At 37.2% G+C, this 16,312-nt stretch overlaps 1 protein-coding gene across 1 annotated transcript in view; it reads left to right on the top strand.

The window, feature by feature from the left end:
* Positions 1-963: 963 nt before the first annotated feature.
* LOC145669813 (carcinine transporter-like) overlaps positions 964-16,312 on the top strand; it is a 221,722-nt gene continuing 206,373 nt past the window's right edge. The window contains exon 1 of the mRNA XM_081738158.1: positions 964-2,120. Within this exon, the coding sequence (XP_081594284.1) occupies positions 1,713-2,120 (408 nt within the window). The 5' untranslated portion in view covers positions 964-1,712. The remainder of the gene's footprint in view (positions 2,121-16,312) is intronic.

The following is a 16,312-nucleotide window of genomic DNA, read 5'->3' as shown; positions in this document are numbered from 1 at the left end:
TTGAATTTATATTGCCTTGAAGAGATTATTTTTGTGTATTTTCATGTATGTATATTTTTGCTTTGCTTCGCTTTATTGTGTTATTTTATTCTTTAAGTCTCTTTTTGTTATTTTCTTTATTGGTATATTCTTTTTCACAGTATGCTGTGGCTGTAATGCTGTGCAATGGTTAAGAATTATGATGTAATTTCGAATATTTATATTATATTGATTATTTGTACAGTCTTCTAGCCTATGTATATTGTGATATATTGTGTGTTCGTAAATCTGTATATTACTAATTACATAGTTATAATGCCTATTGTAATTGGAGCTTAAACTCTGTTATAGGTGATAGATAATAAATAAATAAATAAATTTAATCCATCTCACCTTACTGGATAATACATTTCTCCAAATTCTACTCTTGAGCCCCTTTCCCCCTAAGTACAACTTTTACTCATGGTTCTGTAAAATACAACTTTTAAGCTTACTCATGGTTCTGACTTCTATCTAGCCCCCCCTTCTTCCCCCCCACAGACCTTGCATATGGCCTTGGTTAAAAGGTAGCTTTTCTTGTATAAGCGATATAGTTGTGACATACATATTTTTGGTTATTAACTGGTCCAGAGTTCCAGCTCAATTCTCTAGACCTCTAAAATATTAGCGAAGCATTCTGCGACATGATGGGCGCTCCTGATCTTATAAATATGGACTAACTATTCGTTGTGTAGATTGCAGTGAGATTCTGGTTGAAATGAACGTGTAAGATCAACAGAAAATGGGCGTTCCACGTCATTTATATCTTGGATCAACGTCACGTTTCTCAAGGTAAAAGTCCTTGTGACGTCGACTTATCTTTAAAGCACAACAGAGAAAAAAAAAGATGTCAAAAGAAACGTGAATGATAGTACATAAAAAAACCAGCCTGTAATTATCTTATAGTACTACGCCTCAATCGTTACTGGGCGCTGTGTGTTCGATTTCTTGTGCATCTACTTCCCAGGTGTGAAGTCTCCGAATTATTTCGTGTGCCTACTGTTTGTGAGATCTAAACTTTTTTTAAACTTTTTTTTTTTTAAGTGATCAGGATGCTGTATGTGGAGAGTGACTGATGTACTGCGATCCACACTGGTGGAAGTAGTAATCAAGAATGAGAGGGAACCCTCGCTGGATTCATTATCTGAGGAGGGAACTACGGCTAGGCTGTTGCAGGGAGCATCCACTCGGCGGCGCAGACTCCGCTCCTAAACCAATGGTTATGCTCTGCCCGCTCAAAAATGATAGACTGAATGAGTTGCTACAGCCAGCAAGTTGTGTTGATTATTTGTTTGACGTCCGGCACTACACGTGTTCTGGATGAAATACTGTGTGAAATTACCCGCGCGATCTTCGATTGTTGATTTCCGTAACTTACGATGATGAGCAATATGAACCGAATTTTCACTTCCTGTATGTTCATAGGTATTGTCGTCACAGAAGGTGCAAGAACATTGATAAAGAAACAGTTGAAGAATTAATTTAAAAAAGAAGAAGAAAAAGAAGAATTATGTGTTCGCACGTGTTGGTTTGGTCAAAATGGTCAAAATGTCGAATGGATGAGGGAGTGTTAGTTTTTAGATTTTAATATCAAAAAAACAAAAAAAGTTAATTTTTTATGTGAAACTTAAGTAGTCAATACTACATTATTTATTTATTATTTTTTTAAAAAAGAAATTATCCGCGCGTACAAAATGAGTTCGATTGACTTCGATGTAGTGCTCCAACACATTGGGGAGAAGGGCCGCTACCAGAATGTTATGTACTATTTACTCTGCATTCCGGCCACTATTCCGGCTGCATTTCTTGCTTTTAGCCAAGTGTTTGTGTCGGCGTCTCCGGACCATTGGTGCAGGGTCCCTGACCTGGAGGACTCAACATTATCCCTAGAAAAACAGAAAGAGCTCTCCATACCCAAAATAGTGCGTGAGGACGGTCGAATCCAATTTAGTAAGTGTGAGATGTATGACGTTAATTTTACGGACTTATTTAGTGCGAAAAACAGTTGGCCAATGGCCCCTGATCCCAACTGGACAGTGACCAAATGTCGCTTTGGTTGGAATTATGACAAAAAAGATTACGATAGTACACTTGTAACCGAGGTAAGTGCACTCAAGTATATTTGATAATTTTTTGTTTTAGTAAATTTGATTTCCTTTAGATGGATCCATCGCTTTTAGCTGAACATCAGTGGCGGATTTAGGCATCTTGGACTACTAAGCAATTATGGCCGGAAGTCCCTCACCTGCCACTACATCTACTCTGTGATAAGTTATCCACTAACGAAATGGTTCCAACATATCTTTGACAGTTGTGACAGACTGCACTGAGAAAAATCCGTTCTCCGGACAGCGGTTATTGTACAAATATACGGTATCGGTATCCTCTTGCTTATTATAGAAATCAGTACGGAGCATACGTTATCCGTATGCTACATAGGTACTGTCCTTAGATGTTACATCATGCCGTTGCAGGATATCTGATATCTAACAATCTTCCTTATATTGTATGTTACCTTCGTCAGTTATAGGGGTCTATGTTATATACGTCCATTTGTATGTGAGATCCTGACCGCCTACATTGTTTCACACAGAAAGTACGTACAGATGGAACATTTATACACAAACTATTACAAAACATGCGTTTTCAGTTATACGTTTGCTGTACGTTAAGTCCAAAAACTACAGGATTTACAAATGTAACGTACGATTTTACGTACGCCACATACATTTTTTTCTCAGTGTGTTTTACAATACAGATATCTTTGAGATCGACAGTTTGCTAGATAACGTCATGCAACTCTTTCTGAACAGGGTTGAAAGTGTCAACTACTGTATAAAGTTGTTTTGACATGAAATTTGGGTTTGTTATTTTAGAGTAATCACGAAATGTACGAAACGGAGCAAAACGCAAGACGTTACAATCATTATTCAGAAAAATAATCGTCTCAAATGTTGGTCTTTTTTCTTTCTTTCTTTCTTTTGCGGCCCTTCTGAGTTCTAGGGCTCTAGTCAGCTTGTTTGCGTTCTCGGAAATTCGAAGCTGCTGAATGTAATATTACAAGTTTGGCTTCGGGAGTCTCAGTTCAATCTTTGTAGAACAAGGAGCCTACTTTTTTTTGGGGGGGGGGGGAAGAAGTATTAATGTTTGAAAATTCTTAACGCAATACCCCTTACTTAAAAAAATAGCGAAATGTTTAACTATTAACTTCTGAATTATATTTTGTTAATAAACACCTAATAAAATGAGGAGTACAGGAGAAAAACAAATATGTAAAAATTAATATAATTCAGTCACTTTCAATACTAATATAAATATTTTTAACAGGAATAACCTGTTGTTCTATATGGTTGCGAAACATGGTTGTTTACTCTGAGGGAAGAATATAGACTGAAAACATTTGGGAACAAGATCCTGAGACGAATATTCGGATCCAAGAGGGACGGGAATGGGGAATGGCGGAAACTTAACAAGACACTACATAATTTTTATCGTGTACCAAACATTGTCAGGGTCATCAAATCTAGGAGGCTTAGGTGGGCAGGTCATGTAGCCAGAATGCAAGAAAGTAGGTGCATGTTTGAAGTTTTAACTGGTAGATCAATCGTAAAACGACCATTAGGAAGACCTAGGCGCAGATAGGAGGAGAGTATTAAGATGGGTCTCGCAGAAATACGAATGCTAAGTAGAAACTGGATGCAGCTGACGAAGGATGGAAGTCGATGGAGAGCTTTTGTGAATGTGGCATTGAATCTCCGGGTTCCATAGACCATAGAGTTAGTTAGTTCTGAGGAATAATACATTCGATGACAATTAAGATATAAGAAATGTTAAGTACATTCGTACATAATGTTCCAATTTAGTGAAGGTGTCATTTAGGAAGAGCAGAAGGAAAATCCCCTCGTGAGTTCAAGAAATACATATTCTTAATCAATTGTATGCTACTATACTATTAAAACATTTGAAACACTTAATTTTGTTTGCTCCTCCCAATCAAAATATGAAATGGCGCTGCTGAATTCGAATTCGTTCACCTGCAGACTTTCACATCTTGAACTTTGGTTTCTCCTTGTACTGCATTTATGGTGTTAAAACTAAAAAAATTGAAGTCCCGCAATTGTTGACACCAACAAAGATGTTCTAAGAAATGGTTAGAACTCAACAATTATAATAAATAATTTTGTAACAATTAAGGACCATAATATTTTTTTACAATTGTTTAATTCTAATAATTTCCTAAAACATATTTGAACAATTGTTAGTTCTGACAATTTCCTAGAAAATTTTGAACAATTGAACAATTGAAAATGTATTATCCTGTTAATTGTTACAAAATTATTTATTACAATTGTTGAATTCTAACAATTTCTTAGAACATCTCTGTTACTGTCAACAATTGTGCAATTTAAATATTTTCGTTCTAACATTTCCGATTTGAAGAATTTATAGTTTCCTGCAATATAAATCTAATAGACCAAATGATATACACAATTTCACAAAGCATGTAAAATATCTTATTTGAGAGCAGCTTTTCTCCATATTTTAACGTTATTTTCATTATAATTAATCTGCTAATCCCCCTTCGTAGGTCTTAGAATGTCTCTAGGAAAGAATGGTTCTGGGCCTAATTGAAAGCGACGCATAAAGCGTAATTTAAGTGAGCGTGTTTGTTAGTCAGTGGGTAACTATAATCAAAGGGTTCCGCATTACAGCTGGAGCCAACGTCCTCAGTAAACGTTCTTTTTTTAATTTTATTGTGCCATCAACTAAAAACGTTTTGTTTTAGTGCTGTTCTAAGCACTTCAGCAAATTTTACCCCTACTTTTTTATTTTTTTTACTCGAAATGAGCTTAATTCGTTTCCTCTCCCAGACGATTGGAATAATTTTTAAGTGTATATTCAGATAAATGAGAAGAGTTGAATTAGCATCGACAGACCTCAATAAAGGAACCAGGGGCGTCATTTAGGGGGGCAGGAGGGGGCAATTGCCCCCCCCAAGAGTTTGAGGAATGCATATACTTTAATAGATTGCCTACTAATATACTAGTACAAAACGTGAAAGTCTTATGTCGGTGGTGCTCTTACCCCCCCCTTCCAAGCGAAGTCTGAAATGACGCCCCTGATAAGGAACTCATTTAAGAGAGGCTGATGAACTTTAAGCTGTATTTAGGAGTATGTAAAACACAACAGAGATAATAATAATAATAATAAAAAGATCACTTGGGTGAATCGAACCTGGTTCATCTGGGTGGTATGTGGCCATGAATCCCCCCCTCTCTCTCTCTCTCGCACACACACACACACACACACACACACACACACACGCCTCTCCAGTGTTTCTTTCAGAAAACGTGCCAGGGGAAAGGAATTCTAAAACTACACTGAAAAAAATCCGTTATCCGGACAGCGGTATATTCTACAAATATACGGAATCTTCATCTTTACTACATAAATCAGTACGGAGCATTCGTTATCCATATCCTACACACGCACTGCCTTTAGATGTTACATCATGCCGTTGCAGGATGTCTTGACATCGAACAGTCTCCCGTATATTATATACGTATACGTATATTACACACGTCTATCTGTATGTGAGATACTGACAACCTTTATACATACAGTTCTTTCGTTCGTACGGAAAGTACACTTATTCGGAACACATATACGGAAGTGTATAAAATATACTTTTTCAGTTAGAAAATATACGTTTTCTGTACGTTAAATCCAAAAACTACAGGAATTACATAAATGTAATTTACGTTTTTAACTATGACACATACTTTTTTCTTCTCAGTGTACGTATTAAAAAGCCAACAGCTACTTGTCTTACGCTTTTCTGAAGTACACGCAACAAGACGTTCAATTGTCACTTATCTGTTCAAGGTTGGCAGTTACAGACACAAGATACACCTAATCTCTAAATAAATAAATAAAAAAGAAAACTTCAGCACGAGCTTTAGAAAACTTGTAAAGTAACAATATTAAAATGTTTATTTATTTATTGTATCCTGAAATTAATCTCCCACTGCTGGGTACTATTCTAGTACGTAATAAACTTATCTCCTCCGGGGGAGGGCGTTACTTCCCAGGAAACATGCCTGAAACAAACACTGCCTATTGATGTCAACTGGCTCGGCTCGAGCCTTAAGCCACCGGTTCAGCTCGGCTCGATTCAACTGAGCCAACAGCTCGAGCCGGCTTGATTGAAACGAGCCATCGGCTCGGTTCTACTTGGCTCAGGTGAGCCATTGGCTCGAGCCGGTTCGGTTGGATTGAACCATAGGCTCGGTTCGACTCAGCTCAAGCTCAAGCTGGCTCGGTTGGGGTGAGTCATCGGCTCGGCTCAGTTCGGCCCAACTGACAGTGAGCCGAGGGCTCGAGCCAACTCTGTTGGGTGAGCTGTTGGTATGGCTCGGCGTTGACTAAACCGTGAGCCGAACCGCTGGATCCGTTGACAACACTAACACTGCCTCTCTCTCTCTCTCTCTCTCTTACACACACACAAACACACGTACACCCCCCCCCACATATATATATATATATATATATATATATATATATATATATATATATATATATATATATATATATATATATAATATATATATATATATATATATATGTGTGTGTGTGTGTGTGTGTGTTTTCTTATCCTTTCCTTAGTTTTTTTTTTTTTTTGCATTAAATCTATGTTTAGTATTTTCTTTTGGCGTTTCTTACATTTGCCTAGGACTACTAAAAAAGCGAGATAAAATTTAGTGACAAGATACGAGCTATAGCTCTTCCTAAAAATTTAGTGGTAAGAAACAAGTACAGCTCTTCCAAAAGAAACATATACACTTATCGAGACGAGACATCACTTTCACAACACGTTTTCGAGACGAGACAGCCTGAACTTTCGTCTTATAAGCAACCTTAAACCTACCCATGACTAGCCATACGTTAAAAAGAAATATGTTTGAAGCTGATGAGATAAAGGATAATGTTGTGAGTTAATAGAAAAGATCCGTTCAAAGAGAGGATTCCTTTGTTAAAAATTTTAAATTTGAGTCACCTGTGCAGAATCCGCTTTTCTAGTAGATAGTAGCCGAGTCCTGTAGCCCAGTTCTCCTGGAGGTGAGGTAGTATGATAGGGAAGGTCTTTTACGCACCCGCCAACTTCATCGGAATCATGTCCAGGTCTCGCTTTGGAACTCACGTTAATTGTAGCGCCATCCTTCATAAATTGGTGTTGAATAAAAAAAACTGACTCTAGAAAAAGGCATCACAATTGTACCTGAAATCAGAATTGCAGGGTAAGACATGGTTTTACTTGGTGTGAATGAGGACAAACTTCACTCAAACTGGCTGATCTGAAAAATCTGTTACATCTTTTTTGAAGGGATCGAACCGGGAGTCGGGCTCGAGACCGATGTTAAATTAGACATAAGACGGGTTAATATAGCGCTAGTTGAAAATCGTATTCAGGAAGGAGGCTTGTTGTAGAACGACAATGCGAGATAATAATATATGTATTTGAGTCTTAAGGGAATGTTATAATAATCCACACATTAATTGTTAGATTGTTTAACTCTTGGGATGTAAGTAATTACTCGGGATTTTATATGTTGATCTGTACTCCTAGCTGATATCTTCTGGGATCACTCACATGAGCGTTAACTACTTGGCCGCGCGTCACAAAGAGATATAGTCTGTTTCTTCAATTCGAGTGCAGTTCGTATATTAAAAAAATTGCCGCCTTGTACGTGTGGTGGCTAGTGCCATAAATAAGTCATCGTTCGAGAACCCTCATTTCAAACAATTGACAGTCGTTTGGTCACTCTACTTGGCGTCTTAGTTGTCACAGTTCCAAATGCTGTCTTGTAAATTCGTGCTCGATTCCCTGTCTCCAACACCAGCTTTCTTGTTCTTGAATTGCCTAGCATCTGTTTCATATTAGTCATTGCATTGGGAAGAAAGTACATATAATGAGTGTTAAGACGTTGCAACCCCGCAAATGTGGTTGCGAGAGAGATAGAAGGAGGAAGGGATATTGTTGTAAAATTCAGCATGAGGACTTTAAAGTAGAGATGGCCAGAACCGGTTCCTGGCGGAACCGGTTTTCGACTCTGAACGGATCCGGTTCTAGAAGATCCGGTTCCGGAACCGGGTTTTCGGATCCAGATCTGGAACCGGTTCTTCGGATGCAGGTATGGAACCGGTTCACAAGATCCGATTCTGGAAACGGGTTTTCGGATCCAGGTCTGGAACCGGTTCTTAAGTTCCGGTTCTGGAACCGGGTTTTCGGATCCAGGTCTGGAACCGGTTCTGAAAATCGGATCTCCAAGAACCGGTTTCTCGCGGAACTGGTTCCGCCCTAACCGAAACTTTGTGGCCATCGCTACTTCAAAGACATTTGCCGAACTGCACTCCTATTGAGTGAATACACTATACGTTAGTGGATAAATTTGGGATTGAATGAGTTCTGTGGTGATAAACCTTTGGCCTTCTTAAACCGAAGCTAGTTTTAGTGAGTTCTTTATCACAGGTAAAAATCCTAGGAAATAACATTCAAAATAAATGACGAATTAAGAAATTCCGTTTCCGCAGATAAACTTTGTTTTTCCTGTTTCCGTAGCGTTTACAGAAAATGATTTCGTCAATATATTGTGGTCATATCGTGCGCATGGATCATTCACGGACACACAAGCAGCCACGTGGATGTTGTACTCGTTGGGTGTTGTGTTTGTAAGGATAAAGTCATTAGCAAACACAAGCGAGAATGAGGCAACTTCACCATGACCGAAAACACCTTTGCAGTGTCCGCATTTCACTGTCTTTTCAGCTTTTATTACTATTACTACTACTATAATGACAAATAAAATTGTTTGAACAAAATTTTTGTTTATTTATTTGTTAATTTAAAGTATAGAGAAACATGCTCAAAAAACTTCAATGACTTTTCTCCTTCATCAGCTGTATAATCTTACGTACCAGGTCTAGATTTAGTCTAATCAAAGTCGTATACATGTAATTTCAACCACATTCTAACAGTAATGTTATTCTTCAAAATAATTTCTCTCTTCCAAAAGCCTATTACTCAGTGTTGCCAAGAAGTTGATATAAAAAGTCCAACGACACATTTCTTGATGTTAGCAGTTTCTTTTTCCATTGAATGCTTTTTTAGGCTCCGATATTCTTGAACTTACGTCTTTTTCACTTCTTCCGTCTGAGGATATTAGACTTCCTAAATAGTAGAACGTCTTAACGTCTTCGATTTTCTCTCTCTAGCCTATTCGAACATTAGTTTATGAAAATGTAATCTGATCAGTGTCTAAATTGAAGTTTATTCATGACCACTAATTATTATAAAACAAATTTTATTAATTTTAGTCATTTCGAACTGGCCAACATGTGATATAGGAGCGGGCATTTACGATCAGAGGCAGGAGACAGAGAACAAGTTGAGCAAGAAAGGGGAGGGGATGAGATAGGTGGAGTGGCATGAAACAGGTTGACAATGTTCGATTATAACTATTAATTCTAAAAACATCATCCACGAAAATAACTTCTATCACTCGAATTAAATTTTAATTTATCAATATACGAGGGTGATTCAGAAATTAATGTCTCCCACTTGATAGCTTTATTTGTGTTTGACAGATAGTACCGATAGTGGTATCAGTGAAAAGACTAAAATGTCAGCTACAAATGATAGCATAATTTTTCAACATAGTCCCTATTACGGGCAACACACTTCCGCCAACGCGAAACAAGGTTCTTCATGCTGTCGGCAAAGAATATTGTGGTGGCTGCTGGTGACACTATTGCCGAACCGCTACTTTTACCTCCGTGTCACAACTGTAGCGTTGGCCCTTATGGGGATCTTTAAGTTTGGGGAAAATCCAAAAGTCGCAGGGCGCAAGATCCGGGCTATAGGTAGGATGAGACAGAATGTTAACAACACTTTGAAAGCATTTGGGACAACTTTGAATTTTTGGCGGTGGAGAGGACGCTCCATTGACTGACTCTTCGTTTCGTAATAATGATGTCATAATGATGTATCTACGACTAGTCGCCGGCGATGAATGTTTCTCGGAGCACAACCTTTCGCAGCCAGCTGTTTCAACCGGACGTCACCACTAGATGCCATCGATTGCTCCATTATTTTGGAACGAGGAGAGGTAGGAGGGTGAAACAAATGACATTCTATAGCTTAAACATCAGTGCATTAATGATAAACAATTCAGAATGTTTGCAGTACTATTGGCCAAGTAGTGGGCTTGGAGGCATTACTTTCTGAATCACCCTCGTATATAACAAGAGAATATTCACTCACCCCTTTGGTTAATTCTATGTACAGTGTCTTTTATTCTAAATCTGAAATACACTTTTTTTTTAAGTTTTGTACTTTCTTCAAATGTATTTTCCATTCAGCAGTGAAATACCCAAAATAACTGTCTTCCTTTGTTCTGAAAATTATTTATCGTCAGAGTAATCTATGTTATGCTGTCTTATTCATCATTCTCCGGAAACGTGAATGTTGTGCCAAAGGAATTTTCTTTGTATTTTTATTCTTTTATTCTTGTTCTGAAAGAATTGGATTCTGTTACGAACTCTCTCTTTTTTTTCTCTTTGTTTTACTTTAGTTTTAAATCGCTTTAAATTCGTCAACAGACCTGTTCCCTTTCTAGTAACGTTAAAATGCTGGGTGAATTATAATAGTAAAGAAGATAGGCTTGAAATTCCTACAATTTACTTCTTTCATGACTCTTACATAGTGAAGGATTTATTTGTGTGTTCGTCTGAATGTATTTAAGTGCATACTACCTATACAACCAATCAACCAAGTCATACCAAATCTTATTTTTTTTTTACCCCAAAATAAAAATTTAAAAATTACGAATTTTTCGAAAACGGTTTCAACTATTTTATTTATATTTCATAAATCTTTAAGAAAACGCGAAAACAAAATTTGCTATTGAGTAAGTTTTGTTGGGGCTAGCGACTCAACTAGGTTAGTTGTCGCCCGTGACAAGAACTAGCCTTCCAACTTCACCTGATATTAGCATCACACAGTAATTCTCCTATTCCATTTTTATTCAAGTGGTAAAACTTGATTTCAAAATTGCAGTTTATAATTTAATTTTTAGTACAAGGTAAAGCACGAAACTAGGGCCTAATTAGTATTTGATTGCCAAATAATTTGAAATTTGCTTGACATATTTTTATAAGCCTATCATAATAACTAGAAATCACAATGTTTGGAGTTATATCGGGATGTGCATATGTGTATAATGAATAAACAGTCTGTTGCTTTAGAATAGAATATTTAATTATGACAAACAGTCAAGCTCTTGTCTCGAGAATTATACTCATCTCTTAAATGAACGTAAGGTAAATGAAAACACAAAAAGCTGGAACCAAAATTTAACTTTGCGGGCTCTTTTTGGCTGCTAAGATTTTTACGATGACCTCAAAAGATAGCTTTGGAGCTAACTCACGCTGTATGGATATGATTCTAAGGTTGGTGAGGCTTGTTGTCCTGTTTAAGTTTTGGAGGATTTTTTAAATGATCTTTAGTTTGCTAAAACTCCTTTCCTTTCCTTATAATGAAAATAAATATTTGCCCAGTTTTGCGCCTCCTAATCCGGCGCCCAGGGCACAAGCCCCGTTTGCCCCCCCTAGTTCGTCACTGGTTCGGGGATTTCTTTTCCTGAAACGACTAAAACCAATGTGTCCTTATCTGATCAGGGGCGTCATTTCAGACTTCGCTTGGGGGGGGGAGCAAAAGTACCACCTACATAAGACTTTCACGTTTTCTACTAGCATATTACTAGACAATCGATTAAAGTATATGAATTCCTCAAACTCTTGGAGGGGGCAATTGCTCCTTTCGGACCCTCTAAATGACGCCCCTGTATCTGATAAACAAGGATTTCATTTATAAGTGTACAATGTGGCATAATTCATTGTTTCCGATTACGTATTAGGAGAGTACTTGGCTGTTTGGGATAACTATGTTAGACAAGAACTATAAACTATTTTCTTCACGTGTAATATATAAATCTTTTATTAATTCTTCAATATTATCAGTCAACAACAAAGAAATCTCTAAAGATGAGACACAAATCAACCAAATACATTTTATTGAGATGATCAAAATTATATTGCTGAATGTGAATCCTTATCCTGGTCTGGTTATCCACTAAAAATGGATTTTCTTTATGAACCTAGAAACTAACGCTGTACGATAATCATGCACCTATTACAATAAACCAACTGAATACCATTCTCATGAAACTTTTCATTATATCACCAGGAACACGATGGCACGTCCAATGGTTAATAAGATGTAGTCCAAATTAAATTTATTCTTTTACTTTAATTTTTGTTTCGATGAATAGGCCATATATCGACCTCAACAAAATTGTACACTTGAAGGTAAATTCTCATTCATATCTTTTGAGAAAGAAAACAAAGAAAAAATCTACAGGGTGCAGGATCAAGGACCCTACCAGGGGAACCGCCGCTCTTAAATGATCATTGCCTTAAAAAGAAAACAGGCAACATCACCCATTGGGTCTAGTAATGTACGACGTACCTCTACCGTAATGAAGTTCCGTATTGTTTAAACGTTATAACCGAGGAAGGGTATGTTCCCTCCCAAATGGTAGCCATTGGGTTCGGAATATATCATAGCTAGAACGTGTACGTGGTACAGCGAACAACAAAAGTATCTCCGCCCTAAGTGCTCTAATTCCATTACTTCAGGTCCAGGTAATTTGCAGTTGTGAGAACGCCTGTACAGATGCAACCCAACTTACGCGTAACTTTTCTCGGCACTGACAGCAGTTGGTAGCACTGAGTCAGGTCTTTATGCAAGCGAAATTGTGAGTAGATGACGCACGAAACATTTCTCCATTCTGAGATGAATCGTTCTGGTTCAATGCGTGTTGTCCAATGAACACCATATATTAATCTCAATATTGCTGTGTATGTAATGTATTATTTCATTACATACTGTATATTCAAAGAGAGAAAAACACTGATCACACATGAATCAGAAAATCCTTGAAAGTAGATGAAAATATCAAATCTAGAACAACTGCTGGAAACAAGTTTATAAATTGCTGTATCCATTGACAGACCTTCTCAAATTCTCCTTATTCAAACATCTTTCCTTTCTACGGAAGAGAAGATCTTGCTTGTCACACTGAGTATGCATTGAAATTGAAACATTTAAAAAAGTTTCTGCCGGGCCGGCATTTGAACCCGGATTTACCGAATAGAAGTTTAATGCGCTAACCACTCACCTACCGCGCCACTTTATCTTCCACCCAAACTAATACCTAGTTAAAATCGTTTCATGGAAGAATATACACAAGATACTAATGCTTATGTGAGTGTCTTAATGACTTACTTGAGATTTACTTGTTTAACTCAAAAACAAGTTATATCAATGAGGAAAATAGGCCTATCACGAAACGTTCTTCAAGTTGAGGTTATATGATAGGTTTCAGGGATGGTCCCGATTTACATTACATTTCTTCTTTACCATAACTTCTAATTTCCGAGGAAGAAAAGACGACAGAAATTATTTTTACATTCTTTGAATTGTGTTAATACGTGTACAGTCGGCAGCAAAAAACCTGCACACGAGCATGTAGGTTTATTGTGAAACGACGAAGTCTTTTGCTTCAAAATATGTGTGCAGCAGAGGACGCCCAGGTTTCCCCTGGCGTGATTCGTGCCACTTAGACGATATGTTGATTCAATGCGTTTTACTTGTAGTTTCACAATAAACTTATATGCTCATGTGCATTTTTTTTTATTTTGCCGCGAACTGTACAAATAGAAAGTTCTATGTTTATGTTTCATTACTATTAGTTTATTTTCTCATTTTCATATGAGGAATTTGTGGCAGATTGAGCCAGTGGCACTAGCCGAGTGATCTCAGGCTTTCGGCTTTTGATCATGAGGCGCAATCCACTAGGAGTTCGAGTTCTCCTTAAGAGCAATGACGGAATTTTAACCGTCCTCGGTATTTCTTTGTTCGTGTCCCTTTAGTGTTTGTAATACGTCGAAAGGACATGACGTGCCAGTGGCGAACAATACTCAGGTTGGGGCGATTTGTTTAAAAAATTGTGAAAGCAGGAAACTCCCATTGCAGCTACCTGGGTTCAAATCCCGTCGTGGCAATTATTAATTTTTCTGTATGGGAATGTAATGTTTATATAATTGGTATTGCAATTCTGTTATTTCTTTATTATTATTATTATTATTATTATTATTATTATTATTATTATTATTATTATTATTATTATTATTACCACAGAAGGAAAGAAAAAGTAACATAGGAAGCTATTCAAAGGAACAGAAAAGATATACAGTATGTCAGATGTTTCTTAGGTTTACACATGAACGCAATAATATTATTACGTTTTGGATTTACAGATTGAATTATCATTTTATGACAAGAAATGGAGTATAAAGATTTGTTAGCTGATAACAGTAATGTATTTTGCTTCGCCTTTCTTCTAGATAGAAAGGTGAGGTAATATCTTAAATAGGATCATTCTCGTGACTAGAGTTGTAAGTTCGATCACTATTTGCAATTTGTGCACAGGTAGGAACAAATCCTAAGCACTCATTTTGGTTCATACTACAGCAGTAAGGACGTGTTTAGCCCTTATGTATTCATCAGCTCTTGTCCAAACACGTTACGTTGACAGACAGTACGAATCAGGGTTGATACGGATGACGTAATTTTGTGTTGTTGGTATTTCACTTGTGAAGGAACCGTCTCGACTCTGAGACGCAGAGAAATTGAATATTTTTTATGTTAGTATACATCAGAAGTATCAATATTGCAAATTATAAAAATTTCCTTATTGCCTCAGAGTTAATCAAACCCGGGACCCCAACATTATGAAACTAACGCTTAACCTTAACAGCACAATTACGTAGCAGGCATATGACTATCATGTTCCCTCAACTACATGGAAATGTGTCCAGTATGTGCCTTATGTACCTCTGAGAGAGAAATCACATGGATGGCAAGTGACAGTCACAGTCTATGTCCGCCCCTAGGCACATGCCTGACATGTACCTGGGGAACGTGCCTAGTATGTTTTATGTATGTTCCCCATGCCGTAAGAGTAAATGAACCACAAAATTACTCCACTAAAATATGTTAAATTGCATAAATATGTAATGTGTTAACATTAACGTGAGTCTGAAACCATTTTAAACAAGTAAAAAATGTACCCCATGGTAGGCGCGAATCACCAACTTTTGGATTACTAGCCGCGTGCTCTACCGACTGGGCCACGGAGGCGATGAAGAGAACGTCGCTTGTAGAGGGATAAATTATTGAGGTTTTTTTTTTTTTTTTTTTTGAATTTGGCTAATCAGAGTGCTCCTTTAACCGCGTATATTCGACGATAACCGTTTGGGATCAGATAAAATCTTCTCACCTTATAATTTTATAACAAAATGACGAGTGTCTATTTACTTTATGTCATGGTTCTTCCATATTCACTTCCAAATGATCAGTTGCCATGTAATAAAGTTGATGCGTTTGTTGCTTCTAGTATACATTCGCTTAGAAAAAGAAGCAACAAATGCATCAATTGTGTAAGATGAATTTAGAACACCTAAATGGCGCATGCCTAGCACATCTTGTGCTGTTAGGGTATCTGAAACAGTATGTATCTAAAGAACGTACCTAGAACATGACAAACGTATGTCCCAAGTGACAACAAAAACAAATGACTGATAGAGTGCGAAACTGGGCCAGGTATATAAATGCTATATTTGTGGTACATAGTTGCAAATATCAATTAGGTATAAAAAGTAGCTAAAACTGTAAGTAGCTGAAGTACATACTTAGCACTTGAATATCATATGTGTCAAGTGTCGGGTACCTAAAACGTAGCTGGGACACCTAAATGGTACATGCCTAGCACATCTTGTGTTGTTAGGGAAGCCACGACTCACGATGTGCAGTGAATTCAGTAATTACACAATTTTAGGATTCCAATGTAATAATGGTGAAATTTTCTGATTTCAGTCATGATAAAATAGTAAAGTATTATATAGAAAGAATAGTCCAGAGAATTCAACTTTAAATTGACAACTAAAAAGATACACAAACACGCAAGGCCATTCAGGATAAATTGGCCTTTAGCAGTGGCGTATCTAGGCCCCCAGGTTTGAGTTACAAAAAATTTAAGCTCTTATTTAAATACTTTTGAAAGTTTATAGTAAATCTAATATACATATAGCCGGGTTCCGGTTGCCCCCAGGT

This window comes from Thermobia domestica, chromosome 2 (assembly GCF_964235325.1).
Source record: "Thermobia domestica chromosome 2, izTheDome1.hap1.1, whole genome shotgun sequence".
Taxonomy (NCBI): domain Eukaryota; kingdom Metazoa; phylum Arthropoda; class Insecta; order Zygentoma; family Lepismatidae; genus Thermobia; species Thermobia domestica.
The sequence above is the reverse complement of the archived record's forward strand: the minus strand, read 5'-3'. Positions and strand labels throughout refer to the sequence as shown.